Here is an 18,730-nt window from a genome sequence, read left to right as displayed (position 1 = left end):
GGTCTCTTTCACCTACACTGCTCTCCAGCAGTGAAAGAAACATAGTTTCAACTGTGTTATCCAAAGTTATTTTTTTAATGCAAAAAATAAAAGTGGCAAATTAACACCACTTGGGGCATATAATAGCTCAGACACAAGTGTGAGCACTGAGTGAGAAAAATCTGATTTATTGCTACTTGAGCCCTCTGAGTAAATTTGTGTATAATAGCAGCACAAACTTTCCAGAAGCAGCAAGCTTGAAATGTTTATTTTTCTTTAGTGCCAGTGTATGTTTGTGTGTATTTATGTTGCAGCATTGGAAAGCTTTAAAACTTTGTTTGGAAAGCAGGAATATTCTTCTCTTTTCAGGCAATTTTCATGATTCCAACTAATCCACCTCCAACATTCCGGAAGCCAGAGCTCTGGTCAGACAATTTCACAGACTTTGTAAAGCAGTGTCTTGTGAAGAGCCCTGAGCAGCGTGCCACAGCCACACAACTTCTGCAGGTCTGCCTTTTCTTACAAGACCCTAAGCTCTAGAGAAGGCTTTCTGGGGTAGACAGTGCTCTGCATCTCTGTTGAGATTGTTGGTTTCATTTTTCGATGCTCCTGCTTACTGCAGGTTTTGCTTTTTAATATCTGATTTTAAAAATCTTACACTCAAATTCAACTTTGCAGTTCTTCTCTAAGAACCAGCCCAATGTCAGCTTCCTACCCTTGTCTTCTCTGGGTTGTTTTGTTGTTGTTATTTTGCTTGGTTTTGGGTTTTTGTTGTTTTTTTGTTTTTTTTTAATGTACAATTCTCACGAGCAGTGCCAAGAAACTGCCTCTTAAATGAAAATGATTGCTCAAAATGGTTGAGGCACGGTAATTATTTGTGTAATTGGTTTTCAACAGCTGAGCTGCTAAGGAAAGAAGTAAGTGGAGTTGTGGGAGGGGAGTGAGTCCAAGGTCTCACAGCAGTAGTGCCTTTGGAACATGATCTTGGTTGGAGGATGGGAGATCTTCCTTCTTTACCCAACAGTAGTGGGGTTTATTTCAGTCGGGTATTGAGTTAAACCTTAATTTTGATGGGAAATTAGCCATAGTATCAGTGGTTTACTGTTGTATCTTGGTTCGGATGCAGTGTTTATTTGTTTTTAAAAATCCTTCTCAGCATCCATTTGTTAAAAGTGCCAAAGGAGTCTCAATCCTGCGAGACCTCATTAATGAAGCAATGGACATCAAGCTGAAACGTCAGGAGGCGCAACAGCGAGAACTTGATCAAGATGATGAAGAAAATTCAGTGAGTATTTACTAACAGCAATTCACAAGTCCAAGCATTTGCTCTTTTAATTAAGGGCTTTGGTTTTGCAATATTTTGTCCAGTTGTCTGTGGGTTTGACTTGGTTCTAAGCAGGTTGTAACTGCTTAATCCAACATTTGGTCTCTGCTCAGTTTTTCTATTTGAGTGGGACAGCCAGCACTGCTCAGTGTGAGCTGAACAGGTCTGATATTGTTTGCAAAAGGCTTGGTACATTTTCCCATTTGGATTATATTATTTATATAGTAATGAGAATTTTTCACTGTGGATTCAGGTCTTAGACTGCTCTCCTAGTATGAAATAATATAATCTGTGATGCATTATGATATGTTATGTTGTTTTTACTACTGTTGTGCTTTAGAACCCCCCTTATAGAAAATTTCTACTACACAAGAGCAACCGACAGAAACCTGAGGTGAGGGCATGACAAGTGCTCAGGGGATTGCTGTGAATTTAAGGTCAGGCTCCTTGTTTCAATAGATACAGCATGTGGATATGGAAAGCATGTTGAAAGCTGTTTTTTGAGCCTCTGCCTGCTTCAATGAATAAATGAGCAACTAAGGGCATTGTATGCCAGTCCTTGTCAGAGGGTATCCTTAAATAGCATGGTCCACACTATTTATGCTGAGGACATTGTTCACTTGGTTTTCCAGTCCAGGACTGTCTGTTTATTCAGTGTGGAAATACCTTGACTGGTCATGTTGCCATGATGTTGAAGAGTATTGTCCTTCCCTCTCTCCTTAATTTCTGACTGATCTGGAGTCATGTTGCTGAGAGTTGGTGTCTCTGCAATGGAGCTGAGTGGTGTCTGTCAGCCTGTGTGCTTTCCTGAAATTTCTCTGCTCTGTGCCTGCTAGCAGAAAAGTGTTCCCAAGTGCTATGGAAATTTCTGCTGTAGTCTTTTGTTAAATGATGTGTAGCTAGCAGATGTATTACTACCTCTCACCCACTCATTTCCACATAAAATTACTTTTCCTCCATTAACATCTCATGTTGTTTTCTCCTCCTCTTGAGGTGTTGAGGCTGGGAAGTAAATTCTAGACACCTTTGACAGAACAGGTAAAATGCGTGGAACAGCAGAACGTGGAAGGGTGAACTTCCTTCTTTCAGTGACAGAGTTGGGGTATTACAGATTGATGTGCAAGACCTGTGTTTTCCCTCTGACAGTAATAACAGCTCAGTAAGCCCATGGTCACACATAAAGACATGTGAAATTTATTCTTGTAACAAAAAAAGAACATCTCACCCTAGGCAAGATGCCTGGGTACTCTCCTGTAAAACTAGAAAGTGACTTCTGTTGTTCTATCTGGATACCTGGTCCACATTTCCAAGGAATTCAATTGATTATGGAAACTTTGATGTTGTTAGTGAAATCCTGTTCACAATGTATACTTAGTGAAGCACACACCACCTAATGAAACTACTGTTGCTGGCTGACATAACTGCCAGGAATCTGTCCTACCAGAATCTGTTTCAGGCACTTGGTTTTCCAGTCTCTTGAACCTTGACAGCAACAACTCAAACTTCTGTAATATTACTACACATTAACAAATGGAAAGATAAGAAAAAAAACTTAATCTGAAAAAAAAAAAAAAAAAAAAGACTGGACTTTGATAACTTCATTCCTTTTTAAAGACTTACAAATGTAGTTTGTTTTTCTTCAGTGCTTCTAAGTTTGTAGCAAGTAAAACTACCTAAATGTTAAACACAAACTCTAAATGTAGGGTGTGCCATGTGGCCTGGAGACATAGAGCTGCTGTCTAATAACTAATGACTCCTCAGTGGACTGTTCCACTTCAGATAGGGGCTTTAGTTCAGCTGCTCAAACTGGCAACATGAGTAGAAACGCTACTGACTGAATTAGCATTGTAATCTACTCTCACAGACAGGTCACTGGTTCAGAAATGAGATACAACTTGCACTGAGAAGCCTCTCCTGATAATTTATTTGCTCTGTTACTTATGCTGGCAGAAAAGTAGGAAGGCTTTTAAGTGCATAGAACAAAATGTTGCTTCTGTGTGTATTTGTGGAAAAAAAAAAAAAAAAAAAAAAAAGACTTGAAAAAAAAGGTCCTTGAGTAGAGGTGTTCTTCATGGGGCCTCACTACCATCAGTAAAAATGCATTTATGGCATCTTTGTGCAGGAAGAAGATGAAACAGATTCTGGCACCATGGTGAGGGCTAGTGGAGATGAGACTGGTACCATAAGAGCTGTCAACACCATGAGTGATGGAGCCAACACGATGATAGAACATGATGGCACCCTGGAATCTCAGCTGGGTACAATGGTCATCAACACAGAAGAGGAGGAGGAGGAGGGCACCATGAAAAGTAAGGAAACTTTAACTTCTTGAATAATACTTAGAACCCAGTGTGGGATTTTTTGTTCTTTTTGTCTGTTTTGTCTTTTCACAGAACATAGGAAGGAGACTAGCATAGGCTTAATCAATAAAATTGTGTTCATTTAGAAGGTGATCTGGCTGTAACCAGGCATTCTGTTTCAGAACTGATGAATCAAATTAAGGGCTGCAGCTATGAAATGGCTAATCCTGCACATTTCAAGCAGAGCACAGCATGCAGTAGGAGGACCTAAAAATCTCTCTAGTCTTGTGTGTTTCTTTAGTGTTACTTCACTCTGTAAGGACAAGTGAATAGGCTGTGTATTGCTTTTCTGAGATGTTCAACTTGAAATCTGTTCTGCCCTAAAATAGAAAAGCTTAATAAAACTACAAGCCTTATCATAGGATGTAAGATTAAAGATGATGTGACTTGGATCCCTGATAATCTGTGGAAGAGTTCTCAGCTTGACCTGGTAAAGAGTTCAAAATCTTTTTTTTTCATTAAAGAGATGGCAGAAAGAACCTCCTTGGAAATGTATGACTAGAAGGAAAATAATATTTTCTTAATTATGGATTCCCACAGAAATCCATTCCCACAGATTTGATAATCTCAACTGGACTGAAGCAGAGGCAGTCACAGCTGACTCAGCTGGCTGGGATGGAGGTTTGTTCAGGGGCAGAGGACAGTGCTGAATGGGGGCTCAGCAGTAGTGAAATACCACCCTCATGGGCAAGGCTTGTTTGTTTGCTTCTTGCACTACTTCCAAAGACTTCATTGGCCATCTGAATTTCAACCTTTAGCTATTGTGAGAAGGAAAAAACTCTCAGCTGATATTTGGAAAAATTATTTTCTGTGTTAAAAGCTTCTTCCATGCGGGGCCTGCTCTAGAGCTGGAGGAAAGATCCTGTTAGTAAGGGTGAAATTTCAGCAGAACCTCTTTAAAGAGTTTTTCTGAACTTTGGCAAACACTGATTCAGCACACTAAAAACCAGAGGTGTCAGCTCATGTAGCAGCTTGTGACAACAAAGATGGAGTAATGCTATCAGATTTTGTGGAACATGGTAGCTCTAGCAAGGAGATAAATGCTTAGAGGACCTAAAAGGTCATCCCAAGTGTGGGAATTCTTAACAGCCTTAAGCCAAGTGAAGTTGTAGGATATTTTACAAATAGAAATCTCTCATCATCAGTGTGTACAGTTCTATTCCATGATTGGCAGTAACTGAACTGTGTGTGGTGCTCGTGCCCTGGCTACTGAAGCTGTGTGTTCATCATCCTCTGTTTAACATATGCTTCTCTTCATCTCTAAGATTGCAGTGCTTGTAACTCAAGAACATCTGATGCTTTCTACAGAGTAGTGTACAGAGGTTTGTGAGGGTCCCTTTGATAATACTTTTTTTGTAAGGACAACCTCGTTTTGAGTAGAATTCTTTAGGAGGATGCAGCAATGGCTTTTATGTGGTGCAGAACGTAACCTCAAGAGGGAGCTCCAGAATAAGCTCCAAGAGCTTCGAGGTATCAAAGTCTTTTTGTTTTAACCTCCCATAGAGTTCAGAGTTCTGACAAGACCACTCTGTTCTTCTCTGCTGCTGTTCAAAGCTGAGCCTGTGGCAGAAACCCTGGAGCAGCTGTGCCTGCTGGAGGCAGGATTTTGGGATCCTGGGTGAAAGTGAGGGTTGACACTGGTCCCACTTTTATGCCAGTGGTTTCACACTGGTACCTGGTGAAACCCAGCTGCACTCTGCTCTCTCTGCTGCAGGCTGTGCTGCATTTTAGCAGCTTGTGCCTTGATTCCAAGAAACCTGATGTAAATTATTTTTATTGGCATTTTTTTCTCCTTCCCCAGTATCATAATGCTGAAGTTCTGTCTGTTGCACAAGGCAATTTTGTGTTTGTTTCCTTAGACTCATTGCAAGGGCAGTGTCTTTGAGCAGCTTCCCCTTCATGTGAATTGCCTATAGCTCCATTTTTAAGCTTGCTGTTTCCATATTTATTTCATCTTAGCAGTCAGTTAAAATGATTTAACTGTAAAGCTCAGCAGCCTGCTGCAGAGCTCTGTAGAGTGAGTTCTTTTTGTAATCTTAACTATAAATGCAATGATGCTGTTTGGAAACCACTGAGTTTGAAGAGGCTGCATTGATTCATATTTTTAAAGAAGTCTGTATTTCACTTGGCAGCTTGTGTTATGGCTTGCAATAAAACCTGCTTTAAGTCCATAAAAATCTGATTTTTCTTGCATGGCATAAGCAGGAGAATTTAACTTTCCTAGGTGTCTGGTGCTTTTTAACTGCAGGCTTCTGAGCTGGTCTAGCCCTTCCTAATAAAAAAAATAAATAAATCTGCCTCTTCACCAGGTTTTTGTTTTATTTCTTTTTCATGGAAGAAGTGTTTATAGAACTGATATACAATGCTTTAGACAGGATTAATTTAGAAATTTCTAGCAAACAACTTTCAATAGCCTTGAAAGCAATTTTTGCATAAATCGGTTCATAACTTCTCAGGCTCAAAGGAAAGAAATTCTTAAATTCCAGTATTTTGCATTGTAGGGGGCATTTTGTTTTATAGTTAATTGAGCTGTAATTCTGTTTGCTGAAATTCTTTCATTTACTTGGCTTTTTTCTGGCCACTCAATATAAATATTCAGGCAGCATTAAAAGTGTCAGTATGACATTATGCTACACGCTTTGAAAGCACTCAAGTGATTGCCTGAAACCACAGATAGTAAATTGTGCTGGAACACATTTTACTTCTAAATCAATTGCTAACACATTACTTAAGGACTGCAGTTAAACTCTTCCAGGAAAACTTTGGAAGTAGCTGAACAACTATAGATGAACACTCATTTGTAATAACAAACATTTCTATGGTGCATGAGAGCTGGGATGACTTTTGAACTGTGAATATGTCTGAAACCATCTTTTTATATAGTGCTAGTAAATAATGCAGCTTTTTTAACTTTTGGGGTTTTTTTGCTTGTATGTTTTATATACTGTAGGTCTTCAGATAGTGGAAACTTGGCATTAGTTTGTCACTTCAGTTTAAAGAGTGGAACACAATTTTATAATAAAGCAGCAAAACATATTGCCTTCCTTGGACACTGAAATACAATCAGATCCAAGTGAAATAGGATTCTAGTTCATAGAATATAGAATGGTTTGGGTTGGAAGGGACCTTAAAGATCATCCAGTTCCAACCCCCCTGCCTGGGCAGGGCCACCTCCAACCAGACCAGGCTGCTCCAAGCCCCATCCAAGCTGGCCCTGGATACTTGCAGGGATGGGGCAGCCACTATTTTCTTGGGCAACCTTTTCCAGTGTCTCACCACCCTCAAACTTTAAACCATTTCCCTTTGTCCTCTCACTACACACCCATGTAAAATAAAAAGCCCTACTCCAGCTTTCTTGTAGCCCCCTTCAGATACTGGAAGGTTGCTATAAGGTCACTTTGGAGACCCCTCCAGGCTGAACAACCCCAACTTCTTTAGACTGTCTTCACAGGGGAGGTGCTCCAGCCCTCTGAGCATTTTAGTGGCTCTCCTCTGGACATGTTCCAGTAACTGTGTCCTTCTGATGCTGGGGACTCCAGTGCTCCAGCTGGGATCTCACAAGAGCAGAGTAGAGGGGGACACTCCCCTCCCTCGCCCTCTGTCTGTGCTTCTTTTGATGCAGCCCAGGACCTTGTTGGATTTCTGTGCTTCAAGCACACACTGATGGCTCATGTTGAGCCCATCACCCCCAAGTCCTTCCCTTTAGGGCTGTCTGCAGTCCTTTCTCCTCTCCCAGCCTGTGTTCATTCATGGGATTGCCTTGACCCAGGTGCAGAACCTTGCACTTGGCCTTGTTGAACTTCATGCAGTTTGCATGAGTCACTTCTCAGGCCTGTCAGGGTCTGTCCTGTTTTTCTGTTGGAGTGCCTCTTGCTTGTTTAAGCACAGAATAAAATGGTACTGGAGAATGTAGAACTGCTAAGAGTGGAGTGTGCTGGGCTGTCTGGTTTTTGGGTTGAGATGAATAAGGCATTTGGAGAGGGGGGAAGAACTGTGGATACAGGGTTTTTGTTAATGGGGGGCACATTCAGTAGAGCCTCTCAGAGGCAAACCAGAAGCTCTGATATTCCAGTTGCCTCTGCCTTGATAATGTTATGTGCAGGAAAAAATTCTTAATAGTTCATGAATGTTTAAATAAATTCTCAGGCTAATTACAATACACCTAGGGGGGTGGGGTTTGTTATGCTTTTACCATCCCCATGCTGCTAAGGATGGTTGTGTCCTTTAAAAAACAGGCTTCCACTTCGGAGGTGAGATTGGGTTTCACTATCAAGTTAAACAAGCTGAGATGCAAACTTGGCAATTACTTATTAAACAAATTACTTGGAGTAAGCTTGTTAGTGTTGGTAGCTTTGTGAGACTTCCAGTGGGTGATACTTAAGCCTCAACCACAGAAGTGTTGCTGCCAAGAGTTGGGAAACTTTCTGTCTCCACTAATTAACCATTAATTTTTCATAAAAAGCAATGACTGCAAAAGTTGTAATGTGAAGAGCAGAAAGAATATGGATGTCAGAAGGTTGGTGTGATTGCATTAATATTATAATTGAAGAAAGTATTAGTGGTATGTAGTTGAGGTAGATATAAGTGGTGTAATAGCAGTAATTTTCAAAAAATGTGTAGATGCAGGTTATTCAAATAGGTGATGCAGGTACTGTCAAGAATAGCTCCAAATTTTCTCAGCATTTACATCATATGTATGTCAAAGATATTGACTGTTTTGCCTCTGTGCATAGGCAGATACCTTTTTGTAGCAACTTCCCACTACTTAGTGTTATTAATGTCCAGTGGTACATTTCTGTGTTTAATAAATTGGTCCATTTAGGCAAAATTGGAACGTAAAGCACTCATAATGTTATGCATTTAAGTAACACACACTGCTTGTAGAAATGCCTACATTGATTAAATTCTTCTTGAACTGTGATAATCATTACATTGCCACTCTTGGGGTGCAGGGAATATAAGGTAAGTCTTTCATCTGTGCTATTTTCTGACTTTTATCCTAATAACTGCCTTGCTGGCAAGAATATCTAGCTATGCAGACAGTGTTCTTGAGCAATGGGAGCAGTTGTATTTGCTGTCATTTTGTTGTGGGGTTTTTGATGTGGGTTTTGTTTTTTCAGCTTGCACAGTGGTTGGCTGATGGACCCCTGTACAGTGTTAGCAATTGAAGCAGTGGTTCTGTGCAGCCTGAAGCATGAAGAAAACTTAAATCTGGGAGCTAAGTTGGATGGTTGTTCAACTTTGCTTGTCCTGAATATTTAAAAAAGCTTTTAGGCTAAAGTTAACCATCTGCTACTATTTACATTTTCAGAGACACTGAAATTTCAGAAAGAGATGTATATGTTTAACTCAGCTTTTAAAAATATATTCTTTATTATTAAGCACCCCTGCATTTGTGATGGTGAGGGGTAGAAAGTAAAGGAATATATATATTTTTTTTAACCTACATGTCTCTTCTAAGAATGAACTCATTTGCTACTGAATCAAAATAAACCCAGGAGAAAGATCTTTCTCCTGAGTGGGGAGAAAATTCTATAAACTCTCATATGCATCAACTACAGAAATTTAAAATGGAATTTTCTTGTATCAGAAGATTTTTAAGCTTCAGGGAAAAAATACTCATTTCCATGTTGTTTTCTGTTCTCTCTAGATAAGCAAATATGTTTCCAGGTTATGAAGAGCAAGGGTGTTAGCAAATGCTGGCTTAGTTATATCCCATTCAGAGAGATGGGAGTTTTGTCCACAGCATGCTGGGCCCAAGGACTGCAGCCCTATTGCTGAGGTTGCTTCTTGTTAAGATCCATCAGAACCTGAGCCATAATTGATATTGCAGTCTGTGAAACCTTCACTTTTTTCCTGATGCACCTTTACATCTCCCTGTCTGTGTCATGTCCTGTAGCTGCTGGACTGAACCAGTAATTGAGGCTAATGAGGTGAGAGACACAACTGTCCACTGCTAAGTTTTGATGGAGGAAGAGAGCTTCTATATCTTTATAACCTTTTCTGAGTTTTTTTATGTAAAAGAGATCCTAAAGGAAGTAACCTGGTCTTAAACAGCTTTTATTACTGTGAGGATTTCTTTCTCTTTCAGAAAGAGTCCTCAGTTAGATGCACCACAGCTTTGGATGAGTGTTGGTATTCTTCTCCTTACATGACTGTCTTATAATCATTAAAAGAGATGAGTTAGGACACCTGGCATTGATTTTTATGGTCATTTAGCAGGTCCTTCTTAATAGCTGGACCTGTCAGGTATGTTCTGCTTTGATTTAGTTTAAGATAGGCCATAACTATGGGAAGACTTGTCCTAATAATCTTCAATAGTTTTGAAGTGTTGTGTGGTCTGCTTTTAATGTGAGGAAGTATCAGCATGTGTTGCCATGGGGTGAATTCATTCATGAGGGGAGTACTTTTTGCTCTAGTTGAATAAATTGGCATCTCTCTGCTCTGCTACATAAAATGAATCAGTGCTGTTCATGCTTTACAAATTCTGCTGTCTGGCTGCTAAAGTTCATCTGTGATCTCTAAAAATAGCCTGAAGCAAATAAAACTGCAATTCAATTTGAATTTTAATATTAATGAAGTGTTGCTTGCACAGAATCATAAGGGGCTTTGTGCACCCTAAATCCACGTTCGTTTAAAGCCTTAAAGTTACATAACTCAATCTAAAGCAGACAGAAAAGCTCACAAAGACTACTGGGGACTAAGCCTGTTACAAGGGAAGTCAGAGAAAGACCTATGCTTATTTAGACCATGAAATGAAAGATTACATTGGATATTTGCAGTCTTTAAAAAAAAAAAAAAAAAAAAGGCAGTGAAGGGAGGGAAGGTCAACACTCTAGAGAACAGTGGTTTGAGTGCCTAATTGCTGAGGTTTGCTTAAGAACAAAGTGTACATGGGGCTACCCATAAGTTTAAGACTGGAAATGAAGCAGTTCATAACTCCAAGAGAACAGCAAGCCTGTCAACAGCAAGGACAAAGCAAGCCAATTGCTTTACAGTAGATCTTGATCCCTCTGTGCAAGGAGCTGTATAATCTTGTATATGATAGCAGAAGACTGTGCTGCTTGTCCCAGGGGATCCTTTCTGGCTTATGTCTGACAAAAGGCAGTGATAGCTCTACTTTCTTTAAAGTTAAAGAGGGCTCTCCACTGCATCCCTGCAGAGCAGTTTGAAGCTCTTGCTCACTGGGTTGCATTTTCCTGAACTCTGTGCAGGGCATTCTTGATACTTCCCTAGAACAACTCAACCTAAAAATTTTTAGTCATGTTCATGCTGCCACCTTTTTCTCATAAACACAGTATTCTCCAGGGCCACGGCCAGATGTCTTTGTAAAGATTGCAGCCTCCTGAAATCTTGACAAATATGTATATGAGCACCAAATGCCACGTTTTAGTTTGATATTGCTGATGTGGTAACTGATCACTTAATTATTATTTACTTTACACCTTCTTTGTTGATTAATTTGTAGCATATCTCCTGACTGTTCCCAGCAGCAACTCTGGTGCTAATTTCTGCAATATAAGGGAGGAAATATATCATTATTGTTTAAAGAACAGATATTTTAAATATTAACGGTGTTAATTGGCTTGAGTGAAGAGCACACAAAGTGTGTTCCTGAGGTTATCTTACTCTCTGTCAGGGTTTAACACTGGCCCGGCAATTAAACCGAGTACCAGACGCTCTCTATTAATCTCTCTCTCCTCCCTGATAAGAAAGGAGAGAGAATAAGGGAGAGAGACTGATGGGTTGGAAACTAAACTACACAACTTTAATGAAACAGTAATGATAAATAGGAAAAAATTACTAAATATATACAAATATACAGGAAAATGGGTACCACATTCCTCCCCCCTTTCCCCCAGTAGCTCTCACGTCACCACCGAGGCTGCAGGGCAGCTCTGGGAAAGTCCAGGCTGGACTCCTGGAGTCGGCAGCAGTTGGGAGCTGGAGGCAGGAACACACAGATATGGGCTGGGATGGATCAGGAGCACAGGCAGAGGAATGGATGGGATCCTTCCAGGATGCCGGGGTGAAGAAAGGGAAGCAGGAAAGGCAGGAAGGGCAGGCAGCCGGAAGCTGGAGGCAGGAAATCGATGGCTTGGCCCTCGTGATCCCTCAAATTTATCCTGAGGATGAGGTGTATGGGATGGAATACTCTGTTTGGTCAATTCTGGCATCTATCTTGTCCCTTCCTCCCCAAAGGAGGCTGCAGGTGGGACCTCTTTATGTTTTCTTCAGAGCTGAGCAGTGTCCTTGGCTCTGCACACCAGTCTCTAGCAGTAACTCTAAACATCAAGTGTTATCAGTCCTAGAAACACACACTGTCTGAGAAACTTGCTGTGAATTTCAGCAAGTGCAACTACTTACAAGAGACTTAGCTAAAAGCAAAAGTACAAGACAGAAAATCACCTTTATCCTGGCCCAAACCAGGACACTCTCTTATGACAGGCTTTGTGTCTCCAGACTATTTACCCCAGGTGGTTAATAGCAATCTCCCTTAAGTGGAAAGAATAAAAAACCAAGGGTTCTTCTTCTGTCAGATATGAGTAGAAAGGAGTAATTTTAGAGAAAAGCAGAAATTCCAAGTTTCATTACTCAGCAAGCTTGTTAAAATAGACTGAAGGACTTCATAAATCCCACTTCCTTCTGAAAGCATCCCTTGAAGCCCATGAGCTTCTGAAAATTTTCAGCTGAGAGAACTAATTTGACAAAATTAAGAAAACGAGTGCTTTGATTTCTGGGATTAGAGGATACTGAATGATCTGGTTCCATGGATGTTCTTTACTGCTGGAAAAAAAGCAAATATCTTGCTGGTTTAATTGAGTGTGCTGCTGCTTCTTTATCATTATTCTACTTATTCTGCAGCATCATATGGAAATAGAAATGTCTCGAAGCACCTTCTTTGTCATCTCTTGCTTGGTGTATGAAAGTCTCTGTGCTTCAGTCACCCACAAAGACCAACCCCTTCCAAGCCCTCAAGAATTCCCAGACAGGTGATATGTTTTGGGAGGCAGCACACTGTTGGTCTTTCCATAAAGCTTGCTCTTGCTGTAGCCTGAGGAGAGGATCCAGTGTGCTGAAGCCCCTGGCTTTTCCTTGTGTTGCCTTGTTGGCTTCTGGCAATGCCCAGCCTGTATCTGGCAGTCATCTTTTGGCTTGTCTAGGCTGTTTGTGCCTTGGGTAAGGGCTGTCACAGCTTACACTGTGCATGGCCCCACATACAGTTGGACTTTTGCTTTCCAGTGGTGAAAGATGTAACACTATTACTGAGGTACTAAACTCCCTAAAAAAATCAAAATCTTAGAGGATATTTGTTGTTCACCATTTAAGGTATTTTCCACCTTTGGACCCACCAGTTTCACATTTTATTCTTCTCTCACACACAATACTGATGTTCTTAGACTTTTCTAAGTGTGACTACATACCAAGCAGTGCTTGTGAGTTTTTCTCTGGGGGCTTCTGCCCTTCCCTGCAAGGCCAGGCTGGATGGAGCAGTCTTCCCAGCACCAGTGGCTCCGTACAGCTAACCCAAACCTGCAAGTCTGCAGTCAGCTGGACTGGCTCCAGCAGAGCTGTGGTGTTCCATTTGTGTAATTAATACAGATCCTAAAAAGATGACTGAGTATCTAAATGATAGATGTTAATGGCTCCAGGGAGCTCTCGCTGCTCACCTTCAGAAGCAACTCTTTAGGTTCCAAAATAAATGCATGAAGTCTCTTTTGTCACTGCAGGGTGACCTTCTAATAAAAGGCTCTTCTCTGCCATACTTGTGATCTCACTGTCTGTCAAATGTTCATATTTTAGTCTAACCCTATAACTGGGATGTGAAATGCTTTTTGGCACAGACACATTTTGTTCAGTGTCATCTTTCAGCAGCCTCTGCTTCTGCAAATAGCAGTGATCGATTTCTGTCTTCAGCTGCCTCTTATAAAAATCTTAAAGGTATAACGGTGTGATTCTTGTGTTGAATTAATAGCAGATCTTCGTTGGAAAGATGACACTGCTGTCAAGTGCCAAGATGAACGAAAAGAGGCCCAGTGGTTCTGGGATGATAATTGATTTGGTGTAATGTCCTTCTGTCTCTCTACTGAGATCATGGCAGCAACTAAAATTTCAGACAACTTTGATCTATACCAGATTTTTCCCATTCTTTTTGTCGGTTGGCAATCTCTGTTTTAATCAGTTTAAACAACAACAAAAAACACTAAACAGAGACAACGTTACATGTTGATGTGTGGGAATGTGACTAAATTGGTGACTAAATATTCAAATTGGTGACTAAATGGGGCATGCACTTGGAAGGCCTAAGGTGACTGCAAGGTTCTCGAGGTGTCTGACAGGGGGTGTGAGGTGTGAGTGGCAGAAGAGCTGGGCTTGTCCAGCACCTCTGGAGATCATCAGCCTGGTTCCCCCTGTCATGGCTGGGACCAATGCAATGTTAGATCTGGTTGCTCAGGGCCTTGCACAGTTGCTCCAGCCATGCTTCGTTGCACAACCATCCTTGTTGTGAAAATGTTTTTGTGTTCAGCCAAGCTGCCCTTGCAACAGTTCAGACTGTTCCTCTCATCTTTTTTTCTGGGGATAGTGGGGCTCTGGTGATCTGTTTTGGTGGGAGATGGCAGCTGGAGGCCCTATACCCTCTCCAGGCTGAACACCCCCACTACCCCTCTGCCCCCTTTCCTCCACCTCCTACCTTGGAGGTGGCAGGGACCCCTTTGGTATCTCAGCAGCCTTCTGCAGCCCCCAGCTTTTCAGTCACTTGTACTGGTGGTCCTGAAAATCCAGTTGTGTCTTCAGAATTATAAATTACTACTGCCACTGTGTACTTCCTTCTTTGTGTTATGTCTGTATGAAAATGGATTTTTTTTCTTTAATAAAGCTTGGGGTTGGATATGCCTTTTGGTCATTCATGCGTGCTGCAGTGAGTTGTTCATCAGTAGATGGACCAAGTTACTTACAAATACTGCAGTTCTTGGTAAATTACAAGATGTGGGGAAATGAGCATGACTTCTTTAATGGACACTGAATTTAGCTCAGGTGTGAGCAGGCTTTTTTTAAAACCAAAACAAAACAGAAAACCCAACCAACAACAAGCCAAATAAGCCAATGTCACTAGAGTGAAACACTTGCTTTCAAACTCTCCTGTGCTGCAGATGTATTGAAAACATACACTACAAGGTTGATTTAGATTTTGCTTTTGGGTTTTGTTTTTTTTTTTGCCTAGAAAGCCTGAATTACTGAGACCTAGGCTGGCTGTCAGTGGGCTATGTAAAAATTAGCCAGGATAGTTACAGATTCCCCTCTTTCTACAAAATTTATTATTATTAAACATTGCCATGGCTGGCCATAGTGCTTCAGACCTCCTGCTTCAGACAGTCTGGACTGCAGCAGAATACAAGGGATGCATTTACTTCATTCTAAATAAATGTTTTATCACTTAGCAGTAATTGGATTGCTATTGTATTTCACTAATTATTCCCAACAGCAAATCTGTTCTCCACTTTGCAGATTTGTTTCCTGATTGACCTTCATGCAGCCTGTCTGAAGGTGACTTTCTTGATCTAATCCTGTGGGATGGGGGGTTGGTTTTGTTGTTTGTTTTTTGTTTCTTTTTATGTTTTGTTTTGTTTTGGTTTTGTTTTTTTAAAAAAGGGGGAACTACTTCCAGGGGTAGAATAATTTGTCTTTGCTCCAGTTGTCATAGTGCAAAAGTGTAAGCACTTCAGTTCATGCTTGAGTTTTTAGCTGACCCTAGAGAGGCAGCAGGATGCTAAGCTTTTTAAAATGCAACATAATATTTCAGGCTGTGTAGAACCACACTTCTCAGTATCACAACACAAAAATCCTGCCAAGAATTCTCAGATTTTGCAGGAATTTGTTCTGTAGACAAATAACTTCCTAAAGTATCTCATAGCTGACCAAGGAATTCATACACTTCTCTGAGGATCAGACAGAGTCTGCCCAGGGAAGTTCTGGAACACTACATGGCAATTTTATGTGCAAGATTAATATTTGGTGATTAAATCTTAATGGGTTTCCAGAGTAGCTAATATTTTTTCAAGAGGAAAAGCACTGCTGAATGTCCTCAGTGAGCACTGTTGTGTGATAGCCTGTCTAATGCATGGACTCCTGTAAGAGAGTCTGTGGCTTGCAGAGACCCTGCAGCCCCTCAGAACACGGCTCCGTCCTCTCTGTGCTTGTGTGAAGCTCTCAGCTTTTGGTTGATCGTCTGCCTGCCAGGTTGTATTTATTTCAAATGTATGGCATTCCACAGTCCAGAAATAAGCTATTCTGATGCCCTTTTCTGTTAACTCCAGCCCCAATCCCGCTTTCTGAAAATGATGATAGTTTCTACATTGCCTAAAATGTGTTCCAAGTATGATTAACCTACTCTAGTGTCTAAAGAACCATATTTTAGCAGAACAAACACATAATATGTATTGTACTTCCATTATGCTCACAGAGTTTTGTGAAGAGCAGCACAAGGGCACTGAGCTGTGAGTACTCTTCAGCTGTGTGCAGCTGTCCTGATGTTGTGGTGCAGCCCCTTTAAAACCTGTTTTCTGTGCAAGACTGGCTTAGATTAAATCCTTACAAGGCACCAACTGCATTGGAACTCAGAGGCCAGGCCAGTTGTCAGTGGTCTGGGCAGCACCTGATGCTGTACCAGTTGCACTGGTGATGATCTTTCTTTGGAGACAGTGAAGGTCTTTCAGTCCTGACTTGTTGTGAAGTTAAATTTTGTGTTTTCTTCCTGTATTGGTTTTCCTGTGGTCTCTGCTAGGAATCAGTGTCCTCTCAGTTTTCATCACTTCCCTCCCTATTGCACTGTCATGAACCCTGTAGCTGAAGCTGCCTCTGGAACCCACCTCCTCTTTTTTGCCTTGATCTGAGAACTTGTAACCCTGTGTTTCTTCCTTCAGTGATAGAAACCTGTTTGCAGAATAGGTTGCTGGATTTATTTGTATGTAATGAGAAGGGACTGGGATGGCTGAAGGAAGAAGGGATATGTTACTGCTCCATAATCCCACCAACTACCCCAGCATACCTGGGCTCCCTCTGACAATGTAGTTTTATTAGCTTGTTTCTCTTACTGGATCAGCAACATTCTTTCCTTTTGTCAGACAGAATAATTTAGACAAATGAGAATAATGTAAATCCAGTTATGCTAAAGTGTTGTGCTACTGACTCTTTTCCCATCAGTATGGGTGAACTCTTCCATAATGAGAATGGTGCTTGGGAAGCTTTTAAAAGCTCTTAAAAATCAAAGTATTCATATTTAGGGGGTTATTTTGATTCCTCTCTCTTTTTTTACCCCTGCCCGTTTTTTTACCACAAATTTCTTAAATGCAGTCTAGGACTGAATGGTTAATCTATATATGTGGTTTATTTGAGTAATCCACTAAGCAAGTGTGTTCAGAGGACTTATCTTACAAAGAGAGAACCAGGCAATAAACTTGAGTATTTACTAACTAACTGTTTATAAAGAGGAAAAAAGGAAGCTTTGTAAGCTACATAATCCTTTCTACCCAAGAGACAGAACTTGACTACTTCTACCCAAGGCAATTTATGTGATACTTGTATGGTAGATATTGTCTTTCAAACTCTGCCTGTTGTGCTAATCCATTTATAACTATAAAAATGAGTTTCTGCTTCTAAAACCAGTGCTGTTTAGTTTTACAACTTCACTTATTTTGCAGTGCATGCAGCCTGACTGGGATGACAAAAAACCCAGCCACTTCAGTAGGTAGCAGTTTAATTCTAGCAGTCAGTGTGTGAGGCTCAGCTACCTGCTGCCATGCTTTGATGGAGAGATTGCAGTGCTAGAGGCCAAGGCCTCCAGCATTGTCATGACTTTTGTGGTGGACTTTAAGCTTCCCTTCCTCAGTTTTCTCACTGTACAGTCAATTTTGTATTTGAAAAGCTGCTGGAAAAAATAGTCCTTTAACAATACTGGGTGATTCAGTGTATGCTAAAAAAATAAAATCACTTTTGGGCATGATGTAAGGCATTACAACCAAAACTATATTTTTCAAAATAACTGTGGTTTGTTTGGGTTTTTTTTTTTTCAATTTTTCATCTTTCCAGGGAGGGATGAAACGATGCAGCCAGCCAAACCATCATTCCTTGAATATTTTGAACAGAAGGAGAAAGAGAATCAAATCAATAGCTTTGGGAAGAATGTGTCTGGTCAGACAAAAAATTCATCTGATTGGAAAGTACCACAGGACGGAGACTACGAATTTGTAAGTCTATACTTTAAAATTCAATCAACATGAAAATCTTTAAGTGTTTTAGTCAGAGCTTCTGTAAGATTATTTCTTTTTTTGACAGACTAATGGAAACTTGAGGAGATTCTAATTGCTAATGCATTTGGATGGGCCATTTTGAAAAACTCATTTTCCTTAGGTATTTCTGGATAATCATAAGCAGTCATTCTTTGTATACTTTCCTTGTTTAAGCACAAGTGAAAAAAATGCCTGAGGACATGAAGGTACAAGCTATGGTGCTGTACTTCCCCATTTTGGATTTAAAATAATACAACAGAATTCCAGATAGTGGTTGGAAAATGCAAATCCTCAATGTACAGTGTTTGGAGAAAAAATGGTGTTAAAATCTTTGAATTCCTTGTTTTTCTCAAGCTTTGGCAATGGGTTTTGGTTTATTGTATAAGTGTTTAGCTTGTCTTTATCTCTCTTTGGAGTCCTGAATTTCAGTCCTCCTAAGATCCATATGCTTGGAATTTTGAGGAACTTTTCAGAAGTCCAGATGATGTTCTATTATTCATAAATTTTTTATATAAATCTTTTTGTGAGGATTGAAGATTTCTGATTTGAGTTCAGAATGCCAGAAGATGCATGCTGTGCTGAATACTTCCCTCCACTGCTTTTTCTTTCCATTATACTCCTGTGCAAGCAATTTTTCCTTTAAGTGCATTGTGTGCCCTTAACCCTGTCTGTCTGTGTTGCCCATGGTCTGTGTTTTCATGCTGTGAGATCCACTCCATCTTCACAAAGCAGTATAGAAGGTGAAATCCCTCTCATAGTCAAAACTCAAAAAGATGCTT

General features: G+C 40.5%; 1 protein-coding gene across 5 annotated transcripts in view; it reads left to right on the top strand.

Moving 5' to 3' along the window:
* The window catches only part of STK4 (serine/threonine kinase 4), a 47,899-nt gene that overhangs the window by 7,978 nt on the left and 21,191 nt on the right, over positions 1 to 18,730 (top strand). For 3 of the 5 annotated variants that reach the window (XM_071759450.1, XM_071759455.1, XM_071759452.1), the window contains 5 exons: positions 349 to 486; positions 1,136 to 1,264; positions 1,644 to 1,697; positions 3,426 to 3,612; positions 17,752 to 17,909. In XM_071759450.1, coding sequence (XP_071615551.1) covers positions 349 to 486; positions 1,136 to 1,264; positions 1,644 to 1,697; positions 3,426 to 3,612; positions 17,752 to 17,909 — 666 coding nt within the window. The remainder of the gene's footprint in view (positions 1 to 348; positions 487 to 1,135; positions 1,265 to 1,643; positions 1,698 to 3,425; positions 3,613 to 17,751; positions 17,910 to 18,730) is intronic. The other 2 variants (XM_071759454.1, XM_071759453.1) reach the window with 1 other exon arrangement.

This window comes from Heliangelus exortis, chromosome 16 (assembly GCF_036169615.1).
Source record: "Heliangelus exortis chromosome 16, bHelExo1.hap1, whole genome shotgun sequence".
NCBI classification, from domain to species: domain Eukaryota; kingdom Metazoa; phylum Chordata; class Aves; order Apodiformes; family Trochilidae; genus Heliangelus; species Heliangelus exortis.
Note: the sequence above shows the minus strand (reverse complement) of the source record. Positions and strands in the feature narration are given on the sequence as shown.